The 25877-nt window shown below is 37.9% G+C and overlaps 3 protein-coding genes across 6 annotated transcripts; 2 read left to right on the top strand and 1 right to left on the bottom strand.

Moving 5' to 3' along the window:
• The first annotated feature begins 3334 nt into the window (after nucleotides 1–3334).
• LOC5514091 (AP-2 complex subunit sigma) lies at nucleotides 3335–6380 on the top strand. The gene is made up of 5 exons (XM_001634196.3): nucleotides 3335–3431; nucleotides 3586–3735; nucleotides 4235–4348; nucleotides 4701–4760; nucleotides 5977–6380. The coding sequence occupies exons 1-5, from the start codon at nucleotides 3429–3431 to the stop codon at nucleotides 6076–6078; spliced, it is 429 nt and encodes a 142-aa protein (XP_001634246.2). The 5' UTR covers nucleotides 3335–3428; the 3' UTR covers nucleotides 6079–6380.
• LOC5514047 (rho GTPase-activating protein 11A) lies at nucleotides 6269–11617 on the bottom strand. 4 transcript variants are annotated; one of them, XM_032383673.2, is made up of 10 exons: nucleotides 11370–11613; nucleotides 11127–11221; nucleotides 10946–11042; nucleotides 10247–10817; nucleotides 9799–9951; nucleotides 9409–9535; nucleotides 9110–9240; nucleotides 8293–8524; nucleotides 7865–7940; nucleotides 6269–7635 (listed from the first exon to the last, which is right to left on the bottom strand). In XM_032383673.2, exons 1-10 carry the CDS (start codon nucleotides 11478–11480, stop codon nucleotides 7390–7392), a joined length of 1839 nt encoding a protein of 612 aa, XP_032239564.2. In that variant the 5' UTR covers nucleotides 11481–11613; the 3' UTR covers nucleotides 6269–7389. The 4 variants fall into 4 exon arrangements, with proteins under 4 accessions (XP_032239564.2, XP_032239565.2, XP_032239566.2 ...); XM_032383674.2 differs by having other exon boundaries at nucleotides 9418–9535; nucleotides 11370–11611; XM_032383675.2 differs by lacking the exon at nucleotides 8293–8524 and having other exon boundaries at nucleotides 7061–7635; nucleotides 11370–11617.
• A 448-nt stretch (nucleotides 11618–12065) lies between these two features.
• On the top strand, nucleotides 12066–25685 carry LOC5514092 (ras guanyl-releasing protein 3). Its single transcript, XM_032383672.2, has 18 exons — nucleotides 12066–12276; nucleotides 12603–12773; nucleotides 13179–13284; nucleotides 15080–15166; nucleotides 15521–15652; nucleotides 16699–16852; nucleotides 17139–17312; nucleotides 17407–17523; nucleotides 18581–18678; nucleotides 19295–19472; nucleotides 20131–20235; nucleotides 20654–20779; nucleotides 21449–21564; nucleotides 21861–21999; nucleotides 22299–22335; nucleotides 23538–23621; nucleotides 23899–24059; nucleotides 24999–25685. Exons 1-18 carry the CDS (start codon nucleotides 12237–12239, stop codon nucleotides 25167–25169), a joined length of 2196 nt encoding a protein of 731 aa, XP_032239563.2. The 5' UTR covers nucleotides 12066–12236; the 3' UTR covers nucleotides 25170–25685.
• Nucleotides 25686–25877: the final 192 nt, after the last annotated feature.

Here is a 25877-nt window from a genome sequence, read left to right on the forward strand (position 1 = left end):
GCGACAATTGCCTTGCTCGTTTCTTCTCAAATTCAACTCTAAATTTCCATGATTTGTAGCAACAGGAAACATCTAGGCTCGTCGCAAAACGAACAGCAATGATCGTTTTGGTAAATCTGGATCGAGCATTACCTTGTTTAGCCGGCAAATGTCGACACAGTGTCGTACTCATATTTTATCGAAAGCGCCTAATGGACGCGTGCTCTAATCATCACTAGGTTAGGCGCGCAAAACACCTCCGAATAATGCTGTGAACTCATATGGCTTCCGTCTTGAGGGCAATAAAGATAAACCTTCAACTCAATAACATACTGGAATGATATTTTTCTTTGATGTCTGATACATAATTGCTTTAGCACATTTAGCTCATTGCGCTTGTGAGCTTGTGATAGACAGGTGGAGAACATTTGTTATACGTTCATCGAAATCGATTTGAAAGAATAATATAACAACCTTAGCAGCTGGGCAATAACACAATTTTACACTAAAATAAGGACAATATTAGGATTTTTCTGAAGGGCTAGGTTTCTAAAATAAAAAGACACCATTTGATTAATCCTCAATGGATAATCATCCACACACATCCAATAAACTGATAAAAGGTTTAAAGGTTTACGACCAAAACTAAAAAAACATAGCCGTAGCAGGCCTCGAATTATTGGGGGGGCCACGATACCCCAAATAAGAAATTTCCTTATATATTTGTTTAAATTAAATATTAGGGGGGGACGTACCCCCAGTGCCTCACCCCCTGGTACGGCCCTGAAAACTAATAAAATATCCTGCACCCATTAAAACGAACAGAGGTTAACTTGCCTTTAATGATCCCGGCCTCGCTTCCTTAACTGTTTCATCTGTTTCATTCCCTCACTGACCATATATCATCCCGATAGCAGAGTCTATTTGCTAATAATCTCTCATTTACATTATTCTATAGTTAACCACATTACCTAGCATTCTCTTACAGTATTCAGGGGCGTAGCCAGGGTGGTGGCCAAGGGGGCCCGGGCCCCCCTTCTAGCAGCCAAAAATACAGTAAATGTAAGAGACATTTTCTAAGACACAGGAGAAAATGCCTTGAAAGGGCTTTTTGGGCCTCCTGTTAAAATCCTGGCTACGCCGCTGGTATTAGACTATTGGCTAAGCACTCTCTTACTCACCATTATTCCATAGCTGGTCTTATGTCTATCATAGTCTCTCATTCGCCATTGCATAGTGCACTCTATTACCTAGCATTCTCTTACTCAGTATTTGTCCACGCGGAGACTATTGGCTAAGCATTTTCTTACTCACCATTATTCCATAGCGGAGTCTACTGCCTATCTTCTCCGGTAGAAGCAGATTCTTGAATCGTTTCATTGCGAATTTAAGCTTGGTCGGTCCCTGGGTCTCCCTGGCTTTTTTGAGCACCCGGCGCAAATCAAACGAGGGTAGAGGTTCTTCGTCATCTTCAGATTCTTCGTCTTCGGAGCCTTCAGGTGAGGCTGGCTGCTGCCCCGCCCTTGCAGTTGCAGGGGTATGAGGCGTAGTGGGAGTTGGGCTGGGTCGGTGTTGAAGGATCCTTGACCGGCGTTCACGTACCGAGGAGGACTCACGGGTGGGCGGATCAGAGTTGTAGGGGTTACGGTGGCCCTGTTTTACGGAATTCATCTTCCTTCACCACCGTACTGCTGTAAAAAAAAGCCTGATCTATATTAATATTTTACTATTAGTATTTAAGCCATTTGAGATTCACATGTATTATAACCACACCATTTAGGTAAACATGGCAAAGGAGCCGGCTTTTCACAGAGTGTACGACTCATTTGTAAATCTACAAGTTTATATAATTGCAATAATTGATAATGTAACTTAATTTCATTTTGTTGCAAATAACGGGAGTCGACTAGCAGTAAAAAACTTTTTGCATTATAAAAATCTTCTAAACGATTAAACCTTGTTTTCATGGTAATCAAAATATAGATTTCTGTCATCCTAATTTCATGAATATGGTTAGAAATAGTGGTAAAAAAAAAACCATTATATTAATGATAGATTTGTACTATAGCAGATTTTATAGAATCATTCGACAAATATAAGCCTATTAAGATCAAAGAATGAAGAATAAGACTACAGATAAATAGGTTACATTATAAGTTACATGGGTTACTGTAATCTGTTTGGAAAATAACAGACCAGATTAATAGCACATGAGGATTGAGTGGAAGTAATTATAGTATTATCAAAAAATATATATCAAAAACTGAAAGATAAGAATGACGAAACATCTTAGTATGAAGGACTAGGTTACTTACTAAAGGCGCGTACGTTTTTTCTGCTGATAACTAATGCAAACACTGTTGCCTTGACAAATTGATAAAAACTATCTTTGAAGTGCACGCCATGAAAATTTAATGTAAGACATTATTTAAAACACCAATCGCGTGTCTTATGACCTTATTAAGTAATCGCTCATTACAAAAACACTTTTCTAGCTGACATACAGATGGATTGCATCATTATTTTCTCCTATAACGTCTACAAGTCCTCGATATAGTGAAAGAGCATACTGCTAACGGCAAACTGGATTGCGTGATTCTGCAGTTATAACCGCAGCGCTACCGGACGTATAAATAAAGGGACGTTCGTCAAAATGACCTATTACGGACGCTCATATCCAGACTGAGCGTCTTACATATAGGGAAGTTATTAATACGAGCCCGGAGACAAGGAGGACCACACTGACCAATTTTTTTTGTTTGGGAGGGAGAGGCCTTTCTCGATTATGCTGGCAGTGTAAGCATTTTTGTGAAAACGAGTATTTTTCTTGAAAAAGAATTGCTAGCTTATTCTGCCATTTTTCGTGACTGTGATTCAGATTTCAAGTAATTCAACACTTAGAAGGATAAATAAATGAATGTTGTTATAACTTAATTTGATTGTTTTCAGTCTGTCTCGACTGTGAGTTTTCGTTGTGTTACTTGTGTGGGAATTCCCATTCACCCCCCCCCCCCCCCCCCCCCCCCCACCTCCCTCCCTTCGGGAAATCATTGATCCTTCCGTGAGTTCCAGAGATCGACAGCAAGAGATGCTTCAAGTATGACTTCTTTATGGCTTGGCTAGAACGTTGTATCACAAACGAATATTAGTATAAAGTATCATTTGTTGTTGATATGGGCATATAATGTAATAATGTAGAGCTTGTAGTCGTACGTTTTGTTTTAAATAAAACAAAGCATTCTTGGAATTCAAGTGCCATTTTTGGGGGGCTTTATGCCAGAATTTCTAGTAGCATGTAAATGCCAGTTTTACTAGCATAATCGAGAGAGGCCTTAGGGCCTCTATACGGCACGCCCAACTAGCAAAGGCTAAAGATGGTCTTCCTGTGCTTTCTCTCCCATGAGCCCTTGCTTTCCTAATCACCCCGCCATTTTGATTGCCCGGGGAAAATGGTGAGTTCTCGGCATAATGTTCAAAATTGCTCTCCAAAAATCCAACAGTTCCTTAAAAGTATCAACTTTGCTGTTTCTTGACATCTTTTTAATTCCCAAATCCACTTTGAATGCATCCTCTTCTCCCTAAAACGAATGCTTCTTCGCTCTTCAGATTCGATTCATCCTGATACAAAACAGAGCGGGCAAGACCCGTCTGGCAAAATGGTACATGAACTTTGACGATGATGAAAAACAAAAGCTTATCGAAGAGGTTCATGCCTTGGTGACTGTCAGAGATGCGAAGCATACTAATTTTGTCGAGGTAATGGAAGAATATGGCCAGAGAATGTGTTGAATGTGTAACACCTAACCATTAACTTCAGCTTCCAGTTCATATGACAATACAGTATACAGTTGTATAGTTCTTATTGTTTTCTAGGCTGGAGTCTGTTTCAGCAGATGTACTTTTTATTCTTGTAGTCGCATACTGGGTTTACTTTGTACAATTTGTGTATTGTGATTTATACAGTTTTGTCTGCCTGATCATCCGAGCAATTCTTCTGCCCCCAACGTTTTTTCCGTAGTGATTTGCAAGGGTTATAGTATGATAAGCTTACTGCAATTTTTATAATGCACCCTTACAAAATTAAATAATCAAAGCTGTTACATTTTTAACCTGTTACGTGTGATCATTTCCATCCCCAATTCTTTTACTTGTTATTTCAGCATAATATTAATAATAATAATAATGATAATAACATTGACACTTTTTGATCTCATAGTATCTGTCCCATTTGACAATTGTTTATCTTTTTTTGCAGTTTCGCAACTTCAAAATAGTATACCGCCGCTATGCTGGACTCTACTTTTGTTTTTGTGTGGATGTCAGTGATAACAATTTATATTACTTAGAGGCTATTCACAATTTCGTGGAGGTAAGAATCTTTTATTTGTTTTATACAGAATGTTTTAATTTTGTTTTATAAAGTTGTAATTTCTATTGTTCAACTAAGCATAAAAAAATGGTGTTTTGAACTTGCAGACGTCACAGGCCGGCAATCATAACATGAAGAATCTTAGTAATGAAAATAAATCATATAAGAGCATTTTCATGTCTAGTTGTCATATTCAGTCAATTGAGCTTACCATACTTCTGATGTAATCATTATATCTTTATGGAATTAAAATTATACTCACCTGAAAATTATTTGCAACAGTCAATGTTTCTAAAAACGTGCTATTTCCAATCTACTTTTCTCCACTGATAAGCACTGTTCTTTTTTCCAGGTATTAAATGAGTTCTTCCACAATGTTTGTGAACTAGATTTAGTATTTAACTTTTACAAGGTATGTCTGACCTCTTATCCTGGTTCCTCGAATGTCTATCAAATAAGTGGCCCGCAAGCTTGAAATGTGGCTCTGGTTTCTCGAAGTGTAATTTTGATTTATCCTAACTTCAGCCTCAAGCCCAAAAGGTCAAAACTGTTTTTTTAATAGTTAAAAAATAACAGACATTGAAGCAAATGAAGCAGGAGTGATAGATTATTTTGATTACAATTTTCATACTGCTTTGCAGTCCGAATTTTTTTAGATTTACCAGTATTGGAAATGTGAATTCTGTTCAAGAGGAGTCTCTTTACAAGTTCATCAAGCGGCGAGATGTCTTCTCTGTGCTGCCGAACAACTACTGGGAATTGCTGATTTTCCAGCTTATTCCCAGAGTTTGCTTTTGCCTCAACGATAGTGGATTCAACTATCCCAAGCAAGCCATTATACTGGTCATTTGCCCCTTGAGTTCTTGGATAGACTCGTTCCAAGGATAACTATCTGCTATTTTCTCCTCCTTGGAGCGCTTTCCCAAGAAAATGCTGTATTTTCCACCTCATTCTATGCACAGATTCTTGTCACAAACTCTATAGTAATGATCCCATTGGTTTTTAGATGTTGTTTTTAACTCAGGTTTTTATGAGCTATTCATACTTGTGAACTCATTCCCAAGCGGAGAGATGTTAACATCCAAGGTTGCACCTCGTGAAACAGACACATGCTTATCACAAAACATTAACATGGAAGTGAGGCATAAATGAAAAAAAAATGCTTTGAGAGGCCAGAGCCTTGTCACAAGCTTGCTGGCCACTTAATAGAGAGACCTCTAGGTTGTGCCTTCCAACCATTTTCTGGGCCTTATTTCCTAAATTCACAGCTAGTTACAGTCAAACCTCAAAATATCAAAGGAAAGATATGGCAAGGGACAGTAGTTTCCAACATTACATTCTTCAATCCTATATATTTTACTGTTACTGGGAGCAAAAATGTTTCTTGTTTAACCAAAATTTCAAGTTTCAATCAAGTTTCCACTGCAAGAGGCTAAAACAAGAAAATTTTCCAGTTTCTTGACTTGTAATTCCTGAAAAAAAACTTCAATTGCTTGAATAAGGGCTAGGTGCTTATTTAGCTCTCCTAACATAGACATAACTGCTGGGAGAAGGCACTTATTTCAAAATGTTTTATCTTTAGGTAAAGTGTTCTATTCCACTGTATAATTAACCCCTGTTTTCTTTAGGTGTACTCTGTTGTTGATGAGATGTTCTTAGCAGGGGAGTTACGAGAAACCAGCCAGAGTAAAGTACTCAAGCAACTTAACATGCTACAGCAGCTAGAGTAAAAGGTTCTTGGAATCCTAAGGTCTTGGACTTGTAAATAGAGTTTGGCTTAACCAAATAGTAAACCTTCTTGTCATATCACTGACCAACATGAATGGTTATACTTTTTGTGTACTAAATGCCACTATCTCACTGATATTTTAAATGGCCATTGAGGCTGAATTAAATGTTATACATAAAATAATAGCAACATTGATGTCAAATTCCAGTTTTATTTTAAAAGTAAAAACTGTACAAATATCTGATCACACTATACAGAAGCTATTATAACTTGCATTTACAATAAAAATTCAACAAAAGTTAACTGCTTGTTTTATGTTTTTAATTTTTATACATAATTAACCAGGGAAATACATACAACTCTAGCTCTCACATTCCTCTTTTGACCACAACTTAATTCAAAGGATTAATGAAAGCCACTCTAGTTTTTAGAGCATCACCAGTTTGTGATTTCAAGACAGATCTAGTTGATTTATGGATGTGCATTCCAATAACTTATCTGTCCTGTATAATCTAGATGAAATGTGTATTTTTTGTAGTGGTTTTCTAAATCCCGTGCAACAAAATGTAATTGTTAAAGTGTAATAGACAAGCCAGAACAAAAGAGGACAAAGACTTTACAGTGTATTAGTACTAAATAAACTAAATAGTATTTTACAGGTTTTTGAAAGCCATTCTAACTTGACACTGGTAATTGCTAATATTAGTGCTTCAATTTTGATTATTTTTGCAAAAAAATTATGGTGTTCAAAAGGATGTTCACCTTTTCAGAACAATGTACAGTTTGTCAATTGCAGTTTCTGTTTGCAAGTGTAAGTTTAAAAAATACTCAATATTGTAATGAACTCAAAATACATTTTTAAAACAACAATCTATTGTAATCTGTTCATTGGCATAAAATTATATTTTTTATGTCTAATAAAAATACTCTGGAAGACAGTGTCTTGATCCACAAATCATTTTTAGACCACAGTGACTACAGCACAATCTTGTCATTTCTTTAATCAATCTGCTTGCTCAAAAATATTTAAATATTTACATATATCTAAAATTGTCAAAATCTAAAAAGTTAATAACAAATTCACCCTTTATAATAAGCATTAGAATCCTGTCAGAACCCTGCAACTGTTTTGTATACTAGCCATTATTCTTTTTGCAATTTTCTAGATTAAAATCTCATCATTTTGTTAACCTCCCAGCAGGCTTTTTTTAGGGAGGTCGCACAGGAGATGTGCAACCTGCCTAAAAACCTGCAGGGGATGCTACATTTTGCTTTATGCTCTTTGACAATGCACCCATTAATTTTCACTTTGCTAGATATTCTGGGACAACACTGCCTTTAACTCTCTGTTACCAGAAGTATTGGGTGGAGTTCCAATGCGATATTTACATGGCGTCATTGATTCGTTATTGTCTATTCTACTTCTCACTGACCCTGGGCATACTTTGGTTGTGACTTCACTGTTAGAGCCATGGGAGGGCCGCTTTCTAAATTGCTGAGTATTTGGTGTTGTCATATTATTCTTGTTTACTGCATTTCCATTAACATCTTGTAGGATCTAAAAACAAAATAAGATAATTATTGTTATGTGTTTAAAATAGCCTTCAAACAACAGTATGCCAATTAGCCTGTGCAGCGGTTAAAGGGAGAGGGACGGGGGGAGAGGGGGCGAGAGAAGAAAACCTCTCCTTCTCCCCATGAGACACTAGGCATGCTATATGGCAATGTTTTTTTTATAAATGAAACAATTTCTTTTGGAACAATGTTGTTTTCAATCAGAAAATTACCTGAGTTTTGGGGTTGTTGATGGTGGATCTACTCCTGGGCGACGAGGAGAAGCAAGAAGTTGCTCCAGATGAATTTCTGAAGAAAAAAAGGATTGTTTTTAACTAGTAAACAACAACAATAAAAACAACAAAATAAAATATAATTGACCCATTTTAGATTTTTATTCTCCTAGTGTGAGCATTATTGTTTTTGTTTAATGATAAATTTGTTTTATTATTTTGAAAAGTTGTTGTAGAGTTATTCTAGTTGACAAGTAATCTTTATATTTAGAAAAAATGTTGGAATCTGTTTTTGTTTAATGATAAATTTGTTTTATTATTTTGAAAAGTTGTTGTTGTAGAGTTATTCTAGTTGACAAGTAATCTTTATATTAAGAAAAATGTTGGAATCTGTTCTGTGCACAAACTGCTATATTCTATAAACTAACCTTCGCGTGACCCTCCTTCCCCTCACTCCTCCATGTCCATGCAGTGCGGCATGCCCTGCTGAGACAGGTGCAGGCTGGGGGTGGGAGTGCTCAGTGCAAGGTGAGGGTGCATAAAATCTACTACTTCCTGATGGTGTGTTTGTGTCAGGGGAAGGGACGTAGGTCGCTGCATCTACCACTTTTACATGTTCTGTCTCTGATGATAACAAGGTTTTGGCATGGTCTTTTTTCACTAATGGAGAAAGCAATTCATGTTTAATATTTAATTTCTGTTTCAATTAAATAATGACAAAAAATAGAGAAAACTTGAAAACTACACTTGGGATTTTGTTTTTCACATGTTGCTGTTTTTGCCACTAGATTATGGGTTAGGGTATAATTTAACTTACTATGTAGAAATGTTACTTTAGGTTGGTTCGAAGGGTTAGGCCTATATTCTGGCTATTAGCAATTAGTTATTAAAAGCCGCACTTCTCTTAATTTTTATTTTCACATTTTTTAAAAAATTTTTATCAAGCATGAAGTTAGTCCCGAATGGCTAAATGAATACCTTTTGTTATGGTGATTCTGGACAGTATTTATAAAGGGGCAATCCTCACAACATTGCGTTGAAATGAGCAAATATTAAAGGGCTTTTTTATTTCAATTTTGGCTATTATAATGTGCAGATTTTTAGTTGCTTATATCCCAAAAAACAGTAACCACCATGTAACAGACATCCCTGATCCCATGTGTACATTAGACATAGATCTGGTTTTCTCTTCAAATCATCTGGGGTGCTTATTACTACAAATCGCGTTTAAACAAGAATGTTTACCCATATCTGCAAGTGGTTTGACAGGAGTGAGTGGTTTCATGGATGTTGCAAACATCTGAGTTGAGCGTGACATGATGACAGGGTTGCCAATACCACTGTCTCCTTCAGAACTCTTAAAGGCTGTTAGTCTCCTGGGATTAGATAAATACATGGATTGATAAAGCAATTTCAGCTATTACTGTGTGTAAAACTATAAACAATAGAATATATTACATATCAAAGTATGGGCAAATAAAGAAAACAGTGTATGGATAAGTAAACCGGACATGCAGTTGTCAATGAAAATGTACAGTACATACGTTTGATACCTCTTGTTAGCTGGTGAGAGAGAATTTAGATTTGAGTCCATCAGCCTTCGCTTGCTGTGAATGCGAAGACTCATCCTTTCTCTGGATTGGGAGGTTATTTTCTCAATTTCAGTATCATCTAAATAGAAAAAGAGATTTAATACTGCTGTACAGTGGAAGATTGATCATAGAGATTTGAAGTGTAAAAAATGGATTTCAAGCAAACCTTTGCTGAATATATTTTCATCAATTTGGAATGTCTTTTGATAAGAGAAAGAAAGAAAGATACGTAGAAAGATGAATTTCAAGCCAACCTTTGCTGAGTATATTTTCATTAATTTGGAATGACTTTTGATAAGAGAAAGAAAGAAAGATACATAGAAAGATGAATTTCAAGCCAACCTTTGCTGAGTATATTTTCATTAATTTGGAATGACTTTTGCTTGTTCCTCAGAAGTTCTGCTTTAACACTCTTGGACCGTCTGTGCTGGCGGACAGGTGTTTTTGTTGAGGTGGAATTTCCCTTGAACTTACTCAGGCTCTGGCCTATAAAACCTGTAAACAACACTTATACCCTTTATTTCTTAGTTTTCAGGAGATGCTTTATTTTCTTAAAGAATGTTGACCAACCACTCCTTTGTAATTGTTTATAATTGAAAATACAATGGTTTATTTACAAGGAAACTTCAAAATAACAATCTACAAATGAAGTCTGATAAGTTATTGTCGCAATTTAATTAAACATAGCTTGATTACTCGCTTGAATTAGGTGATGGAAATAGATGCCTTCTATGACTTGGCATTGAGAGGGAGCATAAAATGCCGGCATAATAGGTCTTCTTTAACTTACCAGTGATTGAGCCAGTTCTTGTTCTTTGACGTGAAGCCCTCTTGCCTTTCCCCTGCTGCATATCCTCACTATCCAGTTCATCTCCAGATGACGTCATAGCATTGGCACCATCATCTCCAATCAGCTTGGCCCTTTCAAACACATCATCAGGCACCATCCCTAAACTACCAGCATTTTTCAACAAAGTCTTTATGACCACTGTTTGATCTTTGAGGAGCCTTTCAGATGAACTGCTGTTGTCCTTGCGAATATTGTGCATTAAATTTGGCGTTAGGACAATGGCCAGGTTGGAAAATCCCATTTTACTCTTCTCAGAGTGGCTTGCAAACTCTGCCAGGAATTTCATTGTGTATTTCAGGGCTTGGAGGTGGGCAAGTGGTAGCAAGAGGCAGATATATAGCATGGCTTTGGTGCGAGTGTTGTCATCTTCAATGCGCATGGTCTTGATAAAACTGTCATGGTAAGTGTTTGTGAGCAGTGGCTCCTGGAGTTGCCGGAAAAACTGTTTCATCAGGCCAGCCACATCGTGAGGTTGTGCTGTTGATATTTCTTCACCAAGTTCAATTCTTTCCTTTATAATGAAAAACAATAGGTTATAAGTTGTATGTATTAACATAATCATAGACCGAGCTCAAGCTTTTGGTAGTTTCTAATAATCAGTTATCCACAAAAGACATGTCTGACATTGCAAAATCGTACCTTGAGAAGTTTTTGCCTTTGTACCGAGCCAGACTTTCTAAACAGGCCTTCTGTATTCATATGCTGTCTAAGAAACTTAGCAGAATCTACAAGGAATCTAGAACAAGGAATCCGGGAATTAAAATTACAGATTATCATTTAGAATCTATGATATAACTCAATATTTCTTGGTATAGCTTACTTGGGTACACTACAGTAGTAGTTCTCGCCCACATTTTCGGATGGAACATTATCCAGTAAAGCACCGAAAACTGCACCCTCTCGAACATCAGTTCCCTTGTAGAAATAACAGCAACTTCGTCACCACGAATTGCATTCATGTTTACCATTAGTTAGAGGAGTTGAAAACACAAATCCGCAGAGAAGGAGAGCATAGCAAAATCAAGGGGTCTTCTAATGAACGAAATGTGACATATTCTTTTACCTGTTTGAAAACGGCTTTGTACTTTGGCACTTTTAGGCCAAGGCGCTTCAGATCTCGACGAACAACGAACCTCACACTGTCCTTGAAGTCTATAGAACAAAGATCCCTCATAGTTTTGAAATAGGGGCTTAGAGTTGGCAGCAGAACAAGAATTCGAAGAGGGAGAACTCAATGCGAACATGAGATGTTTCTTTGTCTATTCGAATACTCCCGCTCGACCGTTGGTAAACACGATGATTGGCTAATTCGATCGGCTGCCCCCGAACAATAATCGACTAATAGCCGAAGCTTTCTTTCACATTTGGTTTGTGAGATCAGCACAAATGATCTTTATCGGAAACCATAAAACACGCATTTAATTGTTGCTCATAGAATGCCGCATTTCCGATTCAGATTTAGCCTGATATTATGAAAGAAATTCGCATTTCAGCCAATGACGTCCGAATCATAACAATTACTCGAGGGCGAGAACCTTCCGAGGATATCCCGAGAATGCTATCGCATCGAACCAGAAAGGTTCATTGGACTAGTATTTCATTTTCTTTATCACTTAGCGAGAAGTGTTCATAAGCTCATAATTAAATTCTGTAGGAAAACTCCAGTATAAGTTGTCTTTTATTCAAAATAAAGGATTCCACACCCTTTCCCGATGCTAAATCCGAAGATTACCCGATGGCCGACTCCCTGCCGTAGACCGGATGTGACCGCTAGATCAGCAGGGCTGCCTCCGTGCGGTAAAGAGGCAACTTTGGAATTTCCTGTGAGAGGTCGTAAATCTACATCATGCTACTACTTCTGAGGTTAGACCCGAATAACATAGAGCTCTTGACTTTAATGCTCGGAGTTCAGTAATAATTCTGAGGTTTGATGGAGCCTTTAATCTCAGAGACCAACTGTATGAACGAAGGTGGGTTTGTCTATTTCTCATCTAAAATTGATTTTTAGGTACGATTTTAAATTCACATTAAGATAAAATAGTCCTTATAAAAAATGTAAAAATTGCTTTTTCTATGTTTTTTTCTAGTGACAACAGAAATCTAAACACGTTTTGTGTTATCATATGTTTATTTTTAAGAATTTCACTTTATGAAGTCTATTGACACTAGTGTAACAAACATATCGTTTTCATTTTAAAGTGGTTAAATCCTAAATTAGCCTCGATAACCCTACATACTAATTTGAAATGTCGATGAGCTGCTTATGGAATACTTATGGCTTATATTTCGGCAATAGAGGAGGTCAAGAAAGTCACAATTTCCGAAGAAAATCAAAAACAAGCACAACCGATCAATGACGACCTGGAATGCATCGTAGCTTCGTCTGAAGATGACTGCTCGCCATGCAGGGTTCCAATCAAAGCGGCTACACTGGAAAAACTTGTCGAATACTGTATTGATGAATTCGGTGAGTGCTTTCACTGATACAGTAATTATCCATGATATCAAATCCAGTTGTTATTGGAGGTTTATTACATTAAATAACTGTGATTGGGAATTAAGTTATTCTGTTGTGTTTTACGCCGTGTTTTTACGATGTTACTAAAAATTTTGTGATTGAAACACACGGCAAGCTTGTAGCATCCCTTAGATTTGCTATTCACTAAAAGCGATTATATGTTATTTGGTCTAGAGTGATCTTTTGTCGTGCCTGTCAGCGGGTTGTAGTATTCATAAGTCGTCTAAACCTATTGTGATTATGTCTGATGGTTGAACAAACTTTCGACTTCACGCTAGAAAATCGCTATTGTACCCAACACAATAACCATCAACACAAAGCTATATTCACAAAGCTATATTTGTTTCTTTGCAGACGAGAATGGACCAAGGACCAAAGATCCTATTCTTTCGAAGTCCTTATTTATTGGCCATCAGTGGTTCCTTGAGTCCGAAAAGCTACTCGAAGTTTTTCTAGATGCGTATCCTTTCATAATAAATATCGAGTTAAAATTCGTTCTGGGTTGTGACTATTCTGATTTGTTCACTAAATTATACATTTTGCTGTTAGGTTGTCGACAAGTGCTATAACTAGGAAACCTGAAGGTTGAAGATCTTTATCAAATGCTTTGAGTGATAACAGATTTGATTTGCTATAATCCTAACCCTCAAGCACCGAAACTATGTATTTATATCACAAACTAAGATTTTTTATGGGTTTTATTCAATGATTTCTCTATATTCTAGTTTGTTTTTGTTTTTCAATTTTAAGTTAGTGCAGATTTTCTTATAGTGATATAATGATATAAGTATAATATTTTAGATATGTAATATATAATATGTTAGATATGCAATATATCAATGTAAGTAGAACTACTCAAATGCTAAAAATATGTTGAAAGCATGTCCTGCAATGTACCTCAACCAATATGTGCATTGTTAGGATTGTTTGATTAACATTTGATAAATGGCAAAGCCAGGTTTTGCTAAGCTTACTCACTATAAATTTAGCTTTCCATGATAAAAGTGACGGCTCCAGAATTCACCTTTTTTTATCCAAAAATGGAGTCATGTTGTGGTGAACAGCAACATAATTAGTTATGCATGCACCATGCCTATGCTATTCTGAACATTTTTTTATCTTTGGATCAATTGTTTTAAGAAAGAATCTTTTGGTGATAAGTACATTGATTTGCCATGAGCTATTTGTTTTGAACATGTTTGTTGTTGAACATGAAGTAATATTTTTCTGAATACCATAAATATTTAAGTTCTAACTCTCTACCAATTTTTACAACGTCGCAGTGTTTTTTATTTATAAGTATCTCTTAATTCAATTGCTTAGGTGTTAAATATCTGTTTACTGGTCAATTATGTAAACCTTGAGGCCTATTATAAAATCTTTTGTAATTATAAAAAAACATGCAGTTCTCTCCAACCGCTCACAAGCATATGTGTATCCCATTTTTTGTGAGAAACAACCACTTTGAATTACTTGTAGACTTTTCCAACAATATGAGCTATAAGGGTATTCACCCATAATACAACCTAGGTGTATAGCAAGAATTTGCTGAGGAAGGGGGGTAGGTGGGGTGCTGCTGCAAAAGATTAAGCTGGGAACACTATGGAGCAAATTTTAATCAACTTTGTGATACTGTAGGAAGGCACAGCACCTGTTTTTCTGTCAAAATAACAATGAAAAATTAAAGTAAGTTCATGTCTTATTTGTCTTCGTCATATAAAGCTAGACAAGACAGAAAGCAGAAGGTCATAATTTGTTTAAAAGCACACTAACATTTTTTTACTTTGTCAATTCAGCTTTATAATATTGAAGCTACCCCTGTAAAAAAATCATTGATTGATAGCCAAACAGTTGTGATATTAGAAGAACCCCGATTGGTTAGGTTTACATGTGAGTCATGAGTGACTCTCAGCCTTCCACAAAAACATGTTCCTAAGCTACATGTATACACAACTCATAAAGTGTGCAAGCAAGTAAAATATTAGCAAAAGATTGTGGGCCTCTTGATTTTAGGGTCCATTATTGGGACCTAAATGAATTCCGAGAAATGAATTATTTTAAGACAGTAATACTGGTTTCTGCCACGTGGTGATAGATGGTGTTTTAACATGATACAAGAAGGTCCAAGCTCTATATCATTTGAAGTTATTTTGCTCATGTTTTTCAGAACCCCCTCCTCTACCCTCCCCATCAATTTGGTTCTTATAATTAATTCAAATTCCCTAAAGGAAGTTGATTACTTAACAGTATCCAAGCTATGTACATTGTCTTAGTAACGGAGGCACAGATGAGAATTCCAATGAAGACCTGGGCCGAAGATTTGCAGTTTGCCAGTGTGTTAAGTGAGTATTGCTAGTGACTAAAACACATGTAAAGACACAGCAACATGGCACTAGCCTGGAGTTAGCCCAGAAGGTGGGACTCCAATAAAAACCGACAGGGGTGATCGTCAGCAAAATCAATTTTAACCCTAAGGGATAGCATTTTGGGTGTGGTCAACATAAATTCTTAAACCTGAGGGATAGCAAAATTACGTGTGGTTGAAGGAAGTTTTAACCCTAGAAAGCTGAATCTGAAAAACTGTTAAACATCCCCAAAGGAAAAGCAGTTTCTGGTCTTTAAATTATGTTATATAGTCTTTATATAAATATATAGCCTATATAAAGCAATGTAATCATCAATGTAATCTAATTTAGTTACTGGATGACAAGATATGGTGTTGAGTTCAAGCGCAATGAAGAGCTCACATTTGTCGCCAAGCGACTGGAGGCTCTGGTTGTAGGGGATGATGATGAGAAACTAAAAGATTTGGTTCACCTTTCTAATGTGTGAGTACTAACCTATGTTTGTACATTACTGAAAACTTTGGAACTGTGTGCTTGTTTTAGAGAAGTCCTGTGACATAACTCTTACCCTTTATAACACTGGAATAAGGCTTTGTCCAAAGAGTGTCAATATTAGTGTCCTATTCCTGGAGGGGCGCTCTTCAGGGTAAAAGTGATAGGGATGCTTGTCGGGAAATTCGAAAAATACCCCTAAAAATACTGGCACACCAAAAATTGCTACCCTAAAAAATACCCCAAAAGCCCTAAAAAATACCAATTCTAAGAGAAAAGCCTATTTTTCCTCGGATACCCCTTAAAAAATACCCCTCCCCCCCGGGTCTTATTACGATATTACTGGATGAGTGTTCCTTCTACAAGACTTCCATATAAGAAACCGATAACCTTATATTCTTACCATGACCAAGGCTGTAACAGTGGGCGATTCCCGGGACTTGACCCCTTGACTTGACCCCTTGACTTGACCCCTTGACTTGACCCCTATAATCCTAGAAAGATACACAAGAAAATGACTAGTAGGGGCGTGGCCGTTCCTCCAATTTTTTCTTACCGTATCTACCAATGTATAAAACACCCTTTTTTCATGCGAAAATGACCTCCAAAACGGGGGTGGGTATTATACATGAAACTTCTTGTTTGAGAGGTAAAAAAATGTGCATAATAGTTAAATCAATAGAAAGCTATTATGAGTATTTCGACCAGCGAATAAGTTAGTCAAGTTATTTAAACTCTGCGAGGCATCGTTTTGACATATCAAATCTAAATAAACAAAAAAGAAGAGCGTGTCATGTAGGCGAGAAAGAAGTTTACTGTTTTTTGGTGTCTTTGAGGCGAACGTCATGATTATTTTTTAACATATTTTCCTTTTTTTTGCAAATGACCTAAAATATCAGGGTGCATGTTATACATAAGTTCATTTTATACATTATTAAGTAAATACTGTAAAGTTTCTGTAACCCCATCCTCCCATTATTGACTTTTGCCACACCCAATTAGAATGCATGAGATATTGTTACTCTTCTGTTTTGTAGTGATAATTTTGATGCCCGGCGTAGAGCCTCAAGCAATTTTGGCAACAGGCCACCAAGTGAGAGGAAATATTCCTTAGCATTTCAAGACCAGCAGCCTGAAGAAATAGCAGAACAGCTCACTTATCTAGAGTTTAGAATGCTCAGGAGGATACCGGTAAGGATTAACTTAAACCCTTCAACAGAGAACTGTTTGGCTTATTACAGTAATATAGCAGACATGAGTTTGCTGATGCCAAGCCATAAAGCTTAACAATAAAAGAGAATTTCCTTAAAAGTGTTTTAGAGAGTAGCTGCTTACATGTTAGCAGTTCAGTAGTTGAGAGTGGCTGCTTACAAGTTAGCAGTTCAGTAGTTGAGAGTGGCTGTTTCTCTGAAATTGGAGGTAATGTCAGTAATGACTTTTCCTTTTCAATGCTTATTTTGCATCTTATGTATTTCAGTTTTCGGATTGGAAGGCATACTCGTTAACTTCCAAACTAGAAAATACAACATATTTAGAGCGCTATGTATCAATGTTTAATGGACTCTCAAAATGGATCCAAGCAATGGTACTGAATCACACATCTGCGGAGGACAGAGCCAAATGCATTGAGAAATTCCAGAAAGTCGCACAGGTACAGTAGACGTGTACATATAGACTTCAAACTTTAAAATAAGGATTATGAATTTCATTATTGGTGTGACCTACCGGTGTGCCTTTCGTTTTAGAGCCTCAAGGAATTGCAGAACTTTAATGGTTTGCTTGCTGTTACTGGAGGACTCAACAACTCTGTATTATCAAGGCTTCACCAAACCAGGGAATATGTGTCCAAGGACTGTAAAGAAGTGAGTACAATGATCAGGCCCGTACCCAGGGGGGTGCACGGGGTGCGAACGCAGCCCCCCCACACACACACACACACAACGGCCGAAAGTCCACTTTGGGTTCTCAATAGACGTGCTATTTATAGACAAAACTAAAAATCATAAGCTAGATCACTCTGGTATGTAGCCAAATCCGACAATAAACGTCCCGTGGAGATACTGCAAAGGTTCCCCCAGGAAAAATTAGGTCCACTTTTTCGGATTTCGCACCCTTCCAAGAAAAATCCTGGGTAGGGGCCTGCAATGGACATTTGAAGGATGCCAAAAGGGTGAACTCCTTATTATGTTATGAATCTCTAAAATAGGGGGGTGTCAACCCACCCCTACATCCACCCTATATTTTTATTCCACTACATGTTAATCCTTGACACTTTTTTGTATTTGGAAGAGTTTGGCAAGCCCACACTTTCCAACGTGCTCCTTGGCATGTGGTATTTTATAAAGAATAGTTCATTTCTCCATCTTTCTGATCCCAGTAGACTTTTTAACCTATCATTAATTTTCACGACTTCAACATTTTGCGATTTTGAGATTGCGATATTTCGCGGCAAATTATTCTCGCGATTCCGCTATTTTCGTAAAAAACAGGTTATTTTATTTTCGCGATTTTTGGACAATAAAATTTAGCAAAAACAAGTGGAATTAAAATGTGCTTTAATCATCAAAACTGTAACAAAAACTTGAGTGGGCTAAATTTAGTTCCACAAAGATCTATTAAAAACAGTTCAGAATTGTCCAACTTAACCCCTTAGCTTACGGTTCTATATGTAGGACTACTAGTAAATAGACAAGGTGTTTCCATAAAGCTTATCAATTGGGTAATATCTCACCCAAAGGCTTTTTGTGTTCTCACTTAATTGTCGCTCATCCCAATTTTCGCGAAACTTTTATTTATCGTCACTTTATTTTCGCGAATTTTTTAAAATTGTGAACTTCGCTAAATTAAAGTTACGTGAAAATAAAGTATAATAAGGTAATTTGAATATGTCTATAATATTGAGTTCTTATTGTTTTCTAGTATATGAATCTACTGACTGAGTTTTTGTCGTCGGAGAATAACTACGCTACGTACCGCAAGAGGCTTTCCTGTTGTGCAGGATTTTATATTCCAATCCTGTGAGTAATCGTCACAGATTACAATAAATATGTTTATTTCATACCATAGCTCACGATTTACACAACAATTTACAGATATACTATGATTTAAATTTATGTCACCCAGAGTAACGAAATCTAGTCTAGACCTCTTGCATTTTATATGACATTTTGTTCTCTTTTGCATGTTTCTTCTCTGTTGTCTTTATTTGGATATGATAGAGGTAAGGCTGGTCTTAATTGTGCTCCCTGTTTTGGTTTGTAAGGTGTTGGTGTTGTTTCAACATGTTTGTTAGGATTCCTTAATATACCCAGAATGTATCCCAAAACGAAATTCGTGTCTCACATTTCGACTGTAAAGGGCTCTTTTTTACAATCAAAGTTGTTTCCTCTTTTATATTTACGCCTCTCACTTGAGCTTTTTTGTTTTTCTTACCGATACAAAACCGGTATACTGGGAAATATAATAAATAGATAGAAGGTTTAACAAATTGCACCGCAAAAGCTTTTTACCCAATAAAAAAAATACGATTTAATAAATCACAATAATAGCAATCAATTGAGATTATAGCATTATATTGATCATCATCAACCATCATTGTTTGACGTCAACTTACTGGCGGTTTTATGGTTTAACAGGTATCCAGCTGAAAGATTTAATCGCTACACACACTGCTCTCTCAGACACTGTGAATGACAAGCTTATCAACGTCCATAAACTCGTCACCTTAGCCGGGATCATTTCGAAATCAATCGTGTGCCAGACAACCCCACCTCTCGTCACCCCAAACATGGAGCTTCTCAACATGCTCAGGGTAAGTCACAGGGGCGTGACTAGGGGAGGGGTCACTGCCACCACCCTCTTCTATATGGGCGTGGCTAGGGGAGGGTCACTGATCACCCTCTTCTATATGGGCGTGGCTAGTTGAAGGGTCACTGCCACCACCCTCTTCTATATGGGCGTGGCTAGGGGAGGGTCACCGATCACCCTCTTCTATATGGTGGGCTTGGCTAAGGGAAGAGTCACTGCCACCACCCTCTTCTACAGGGGCGTGGCTAGGGGATTGTCACTGGCTCCACCCTCTTCTAAATGGGCGCGGCTAGGGGAAGGACCACGGCCTCAGCCCTCTCTCAGCCAAAATATACTTTTAATGTATTGGAAATCATGGATGAGCTGGTAATTGAACACGAAAGGGGGCGGATTATATGCACAACATACCAGAGATTATCCTTATGGGAGGAGGAAGGGTAGATAGTCACCCAAACCCCCTGAATCCTCCCTTAGTTTTATAAAGAACCCGGGCATTTGAAATGGAGGTTGTTTTGTAAGTTTGGTGAGTCATATCTAAAGCACTCGTGCTGACTTTGATATAGATTCCCACCTAAGAAAGATATTAGTTTTTAGAAGTTCCTTGTGCTTTACCGAAAATCCTATATCCCCCTCTTAAAAATAATTTGCTCGCTTTATTTTAGGTTTCACTGCAGCCAAGACTCTCTGAAGATGAACTGTATGAGTTATCCTTAGCGCGGGAGCCACGCACCATGAGTTTATCATCAACGTCTTCCACCTCCTCTTTGGTAAGCAAAGTGTTTCTAATGGTAGGGGGAAGCTTACTCCCTCCCCCTACAGCACAACTACTGTTAGACTGGAAAAATCAACATATTTCCTTAGTTGGTCTCAGATGGATCCGCGCGCACCCCTCCATTCCCCTTGACGGCCAAAGAGTGGGTCTTCAGATACTAAGCTTTTTCCATATGATACCTATAGCTGCGCGCCACCCGTCAGCCAATCCTGGGTACGCGCCGGGTCTTCCTTTGAGAATGTATTTCTGCCAGGAATGCAAGGCGCAACTACCTAAGTAAAAGACTATACTGTATGATGAGTTCAGAATTCGCCTTCTTTCTCTCTCTTTTTTTTTTGCCACCATTGCAATGAATACCAACTGTGCTGTCTGTTAACGAACAATTTCTGATTTTACCTCTTGTTCACCTGCAGAGTCGGACAGACTCGGTTAAAAGGAAAGTGTCAAACAACTCGAATGTTTTTGCGGACTGGGCTTCAGGGGGCACAGCTGTTCCTGACCGAAGGGTTGTCGAGCGCCACGTGTCTGCCATGGTTGAGGTAAGCTCTCGCACCATGCTATCCTTGACGCTTTCTCTACAGAAACATCTTGAAATAGCGCTTCCATGATCATCAGGCCCGTACCCAGGGGGTGGGATTCACTTTCGGTGAACGAGCTATTTGTAGACACAATTATAAATTATTAGCTAGGTCACTCTGGTATGTAGCCAAATCCGAAAATAAACGTCCCGTGGAGATACTGCAAAGGCATAAAAAAAATCCAAATTTTTTTTTTCGGGGGTGGTCAGATTTTTATCAGAAAACTCACCCCTCCCCCCTCCCTAGAAAAATGAGGTCCACTTCTTCCCCCCCCCCCCTCCCCCAAGGAAAATCCTGGGTACGGGCCTGGACCTGCGAATCAAATGTGTCAATAGATGGTTATGGGCTACGGTGGGACCTTTAGTATCGCGACACCCCAGCCCTTGTCTCGTCTGGGAGATCCGAACATGATTCAAGTATGACTTTACAGTTCGGTCATAAACCAAGAAAATTTATTGTTTAAGGTGGTATGACCCACAATGTGCTATGTCCAGCCGCAAAAAACTGTGAAATAGGTGCTTTGTTTTTTCTTCTGGCTTTTTTTTTGTTTCGAGTCGGCCTTGCTTACCAGCTAAAACTTCCATTAAGTGTAGTGTTGACTGCGTTGTCCTAATGTTCGATACCTCTTAGGCTGTGTTCCGTGTATACGACACTAATAAAGACGGTACTATAAGCTCCAAGGAGTTCGACGCCATCGCCACAAATTTCCCCTTCATCGATCCGTTTGCAGTTATCGACTCGAACTGGTAAGGATTAGAATCTCCGAAATCTTATGCCAGGCCACTCTCGGGACCCACTGCGTAGAGAATGGTGACGAGTGGCCTCGTTTTCGCGAAACTCGCATTGCTGCTCTCTTCGCATTGGCTCTTCGAGAATGATGTCAGAGCAGTGTACCTAAACTAGAGGCCTTTGAAAAAAATAGAGCGGGGGGAGGGGGGTGACACTGGGAATAGGGTCTCACCAACATTTCTGAAATTCTAAAACATTGTATTTACCCAACATCACAACGCAATTATGCTTCTGTATTTTTTTTTATTTTCAGTGATGGTATGATCACAAAAGACGAGATGAATAGCTACTTTTTGAAAGTAAACTGCCAGAATCTCACCCGAGAGTTTTCGCACAACTTCCAAGAAACGACTTATTTCTCCCCGACGTACTGCGACCACTGCGGGGGACTGGTAAGAAATGTTTTTTATTAAACCTCAAAGGCCTTGAAGAAACGCAGCTCTTTTTATGTGCTTTCTGAAATACAAAAGCAGGCAAATGAGCCAGGTTAATTGTTAATTTGTATGCAAGTGCGGTACATGAAAAGAAAGGGGTCTGTTCACGGTGAAACGGTACAAGGCCAGATAGAATGATTATTTTATACTACTTATTATTACTATAAAGGTCATCCTTCTATTTCAACTTTATTGACCACTGTAAGTATTGGTAGTATGCTTGCTAAACAATCTTTTTTGTTCTTTCTCTGATTCAGCTTCGAGGTATCATAAAGCAAGGCTGTAGGTGTAGAGGTAAGTTATGTTTTTCCATGTTGATACTTTGTTTCATGTTTACGTCTATGAAGGTCTATGATACGGTTGTAGCTAACGGGGCGCGAGGCCAGGGCATCCTACCCCTCAGTAAAGCTGGATAAAAAAAATGTTTATTATGTTTAGCGTTTTTGGTATAGTAAGCGTGCTCCTAGAGCGTACCTCTTTGTTAGGTGTATCATTTGTTACAAGTGTTTTTTAACGCAAGATTTTAGGTGTATCATTTGTTACAAGTTTTCTTACGCACGGTGTTAGGTGAATCATTTGTTACAAGTTCTCTAACGCATGGTGTTAGGTGTATCATTTGTTACAAGTTTTCGTACGCACGGTGTTAGGTGAATCATTTGTTAAAAGTTCTCTAACGCATGGTGTTAGGTGTATCATTTGTTACAAGTTTTCTAACGCATGGTGTTAGGTGTATAATTTGTTACAAGTTCTCTAACGCACGCTGTCAGGTGTATCATTTGTTACATGTTTTCTAACGCACGTTGTTAGGTGTATCATTTTTTACAAGTTTTTTAACGCACGGTGTTAGGTGTATCATTTGTTACAAGTTCTCTAACGCACGGTGTTAGGTGTATCATTTGTTACAAGTTTTTTAACGCATGGTGTTAGGTGTATCATTTATTACAAGTTTTCTAACGCACGGTGTTAGGTGAATCATTTGTTACAAGTTTTTTAACCCATGGTGTTAGGTGTATCATTTGTTACAAGTTTTCTAACGCATGGTGTTAAGTGAATCATTTGTTACAAGTTTTCTAACGCATGGTGTTAGGTGTATCATTTGTTACAAGTTTTTTAACCCATGGTGTTACGTGTATCATTTGTTACAAGTTTTCAAACGCATGGTGTTAGGTGTATCATTTGTTACAAGTTTTCTAACTCATGGTATTAGGTGTATCATTTATTACAAGTTTTCTAACGCACGGTGTTAGGTGTATCATTTGTTACAAGTTTTCTAACGCACGGTGTTAGGTGTATCATTTGTTACAAGTTTTCTAACGCAAGGTGTTAGGTGTATCATTTGTTACAAGTTTTCTAACGCACGGTGTTAGGTGTATCATTTGTTACAAGTTTTCTAACGCAAGGTGTTAGGTGAATCATTTGATACAATTTTCTGACGCATGGTGTTAGGTGTATCATTTTTTGTACAAGTTTTCTAACGCACTGCGTTGGTTCTACAGATTGCCATATTAATTGTCACAAAAGTTGCAAGAAAGAGCTGGTGATCGAATGCCGGAACCGATCGCCGACACACAACATGGGGAGTAAGTATCATGATTTCCGGAAAAGGACCCGCCTTGCACTGCATTGACTGTAACTGTATCTGGGGGACAAGAGCCGCTGGGGACGCTGATTCAGCCCTCATTGACAATACTTAAACATTCATACGCTGGGAGGTTAGTTTTCATGTGAAGCGTTTCTCCCGTCTAGAGTAACGTTGAAAAAGTCCCTAAAAATGATACGTAACGTCTGGTAATATTTGTCCCTTGATGCAAATACCTTTTTGTAATCACACTAATAGCATTTTCTTTTTTTTAATAGCACTCGATCGATCTCCAAATAAAACCGATACGTTACGGGGTAGAATAAAGAGTAAAATAAAGTTTTACAAACAGCCGTCTGAAGAAAGCTTGAGATCACAAAATGGCGACAATGTCACGGTTCCGTCCGACTTCTATGATCGCCTTCTCAAAGCGGAGGAGGTGAGGGTGATTTAAGAGCTGTCCTAATCACGTGACTCGGTCTGCAGACATGATGATCATGTGACTTTTACCTCCATACATCTGAGATGATCATGTGACTTTCACCTTCATAAATCTGTGATGAACATGTGACTTTCACCTTCATAAATCTGTGATGAACATGTGACTTTCACCTTCATACATCTGTGATAAACATGTGACTTTTACCTCCATACATCTGAGATGATCATGTGACTTTAACCTCCATACATCTGAGATGATCATGTGACTTTCACCTTCATAAATCTGTGATTAACATGTGACTTTCACCTTCATACATCTGTGATAAACATGTGACTTTCACCTTCATACATCTGTGATGGACATGTGACTTTCACCTTTATACATCTGTGATGATCATGTGACTTTCACCTTCATACATCTGTGATGGACATGTGACTTTCACCTTTATACATCTGTGATGATCATGTGACTTTCACCTTCATACATCTGTGATGATCATGTGACTTTCACCTTCATACATCTGTGATGATCATGTGACTTTCACCTTCATACATCTGTGATGATCATGTGACTTTCACCTTTATACATCTGTGATGATTGTGTGACTTTCACCTTCATACATCTGTGATGATCATGTGACTTTCACCTTCATACATCTGTGATGATCATGTGACTTTCACCTTCATACATCTGTGATGATCATGTGACTTTCACCTTCATACATCTGTGATGGACCTTTTGACTTTCACATTCATACATCTGTGATGCGGTTATCTGGATCCCGCTTCAAGGATTACGTGTCTGACGTGATCATGACGTGATGGTCACGTGCTTCGGGTAATGGTTATGTTGTTGAAGTAACCATATGAACGATATGATAGTATATGGCATTGGTATGATTTTGATAACCAACATTTGTGTTTTGTATAATAACAGAGCCGTGACCAGTTGCTGATTGAAAACGCGTCTCTGGCATCTCAACTAGACGAGGCGGACCGCAAGATCGAGATCCTCCAGACACATCTGGACATGCTTCGCTCCAACACAGTCTCGTTCATCTTGGACCAAATGGACGCTCTACAGATGCAAAAAGTAACCGAAGTATAGCTGGCTTTGCTGTGGGCCTTTTACGATATATTTATACATTCATTCACATCCGAATGGAAATTCTACAACTGTAGTCACAGGAAATTATTTTTATTCGTCATACGTGCCTCCGGCTGCGCTAAGGGGTCATTAAATACCAGCATCGTGTTCACTTCACGTTTGCGGGATGGAAACACGTGTTTGCGCATTTTTGCAGCTGATAGCCTTAGCCAATTGGTCATGTGACGCATTCAATGTAAATACTGAACCCCACCCACATGTTATTAGTAAAAATGTATTGCAGTCCTTTGAAATGTGGTAATTACAAATGAATTCCGAGAGAAATTATCCCGAGAACTCCAAGAGAAATAGAAATCGAGAAAATGATATTTAACCTTAAGGAAAATGTCAAGTTTATTCCTTGATTCACACATATAATGATTTAATATTGTGAGAATGAATGCATGTAAGACGCAAAACATTTCAAGAGCCCTGTACTATATGAAAAAAGTTGAAAAAATAAAAGAAAATACATTATTGTGTCTCAAAATTTATCTCAGCTGTTCAAAGGAATTGTAGGTATTGAAGTTCATAATTAGGTAGAAAGATACGAAAATCACTATTGAGGGTTCGAGTTACTATCCTAGTTTGTTTGCACACATGGAGCGGATGAATACAGGACGTGTAGACAAACAAGGTGAAGGTATAGGATGTGTAGCTATTGGGTGT

This window comes from Nematostella vectensis, chromosome 2 (assembly GCF_932526225.1).
Source record: "Nematostella vectensis chromosome 2, jaNemVect1.1, whole genome shotgun sequence".
Taxonomy (NCBI): domain Eukaryota; kingdom Metazoa; phylum Cnidaria; class Anthozoa; order Actiniaria; family Edwardsiidae; genus Nematostella; species Nematostella vectensis.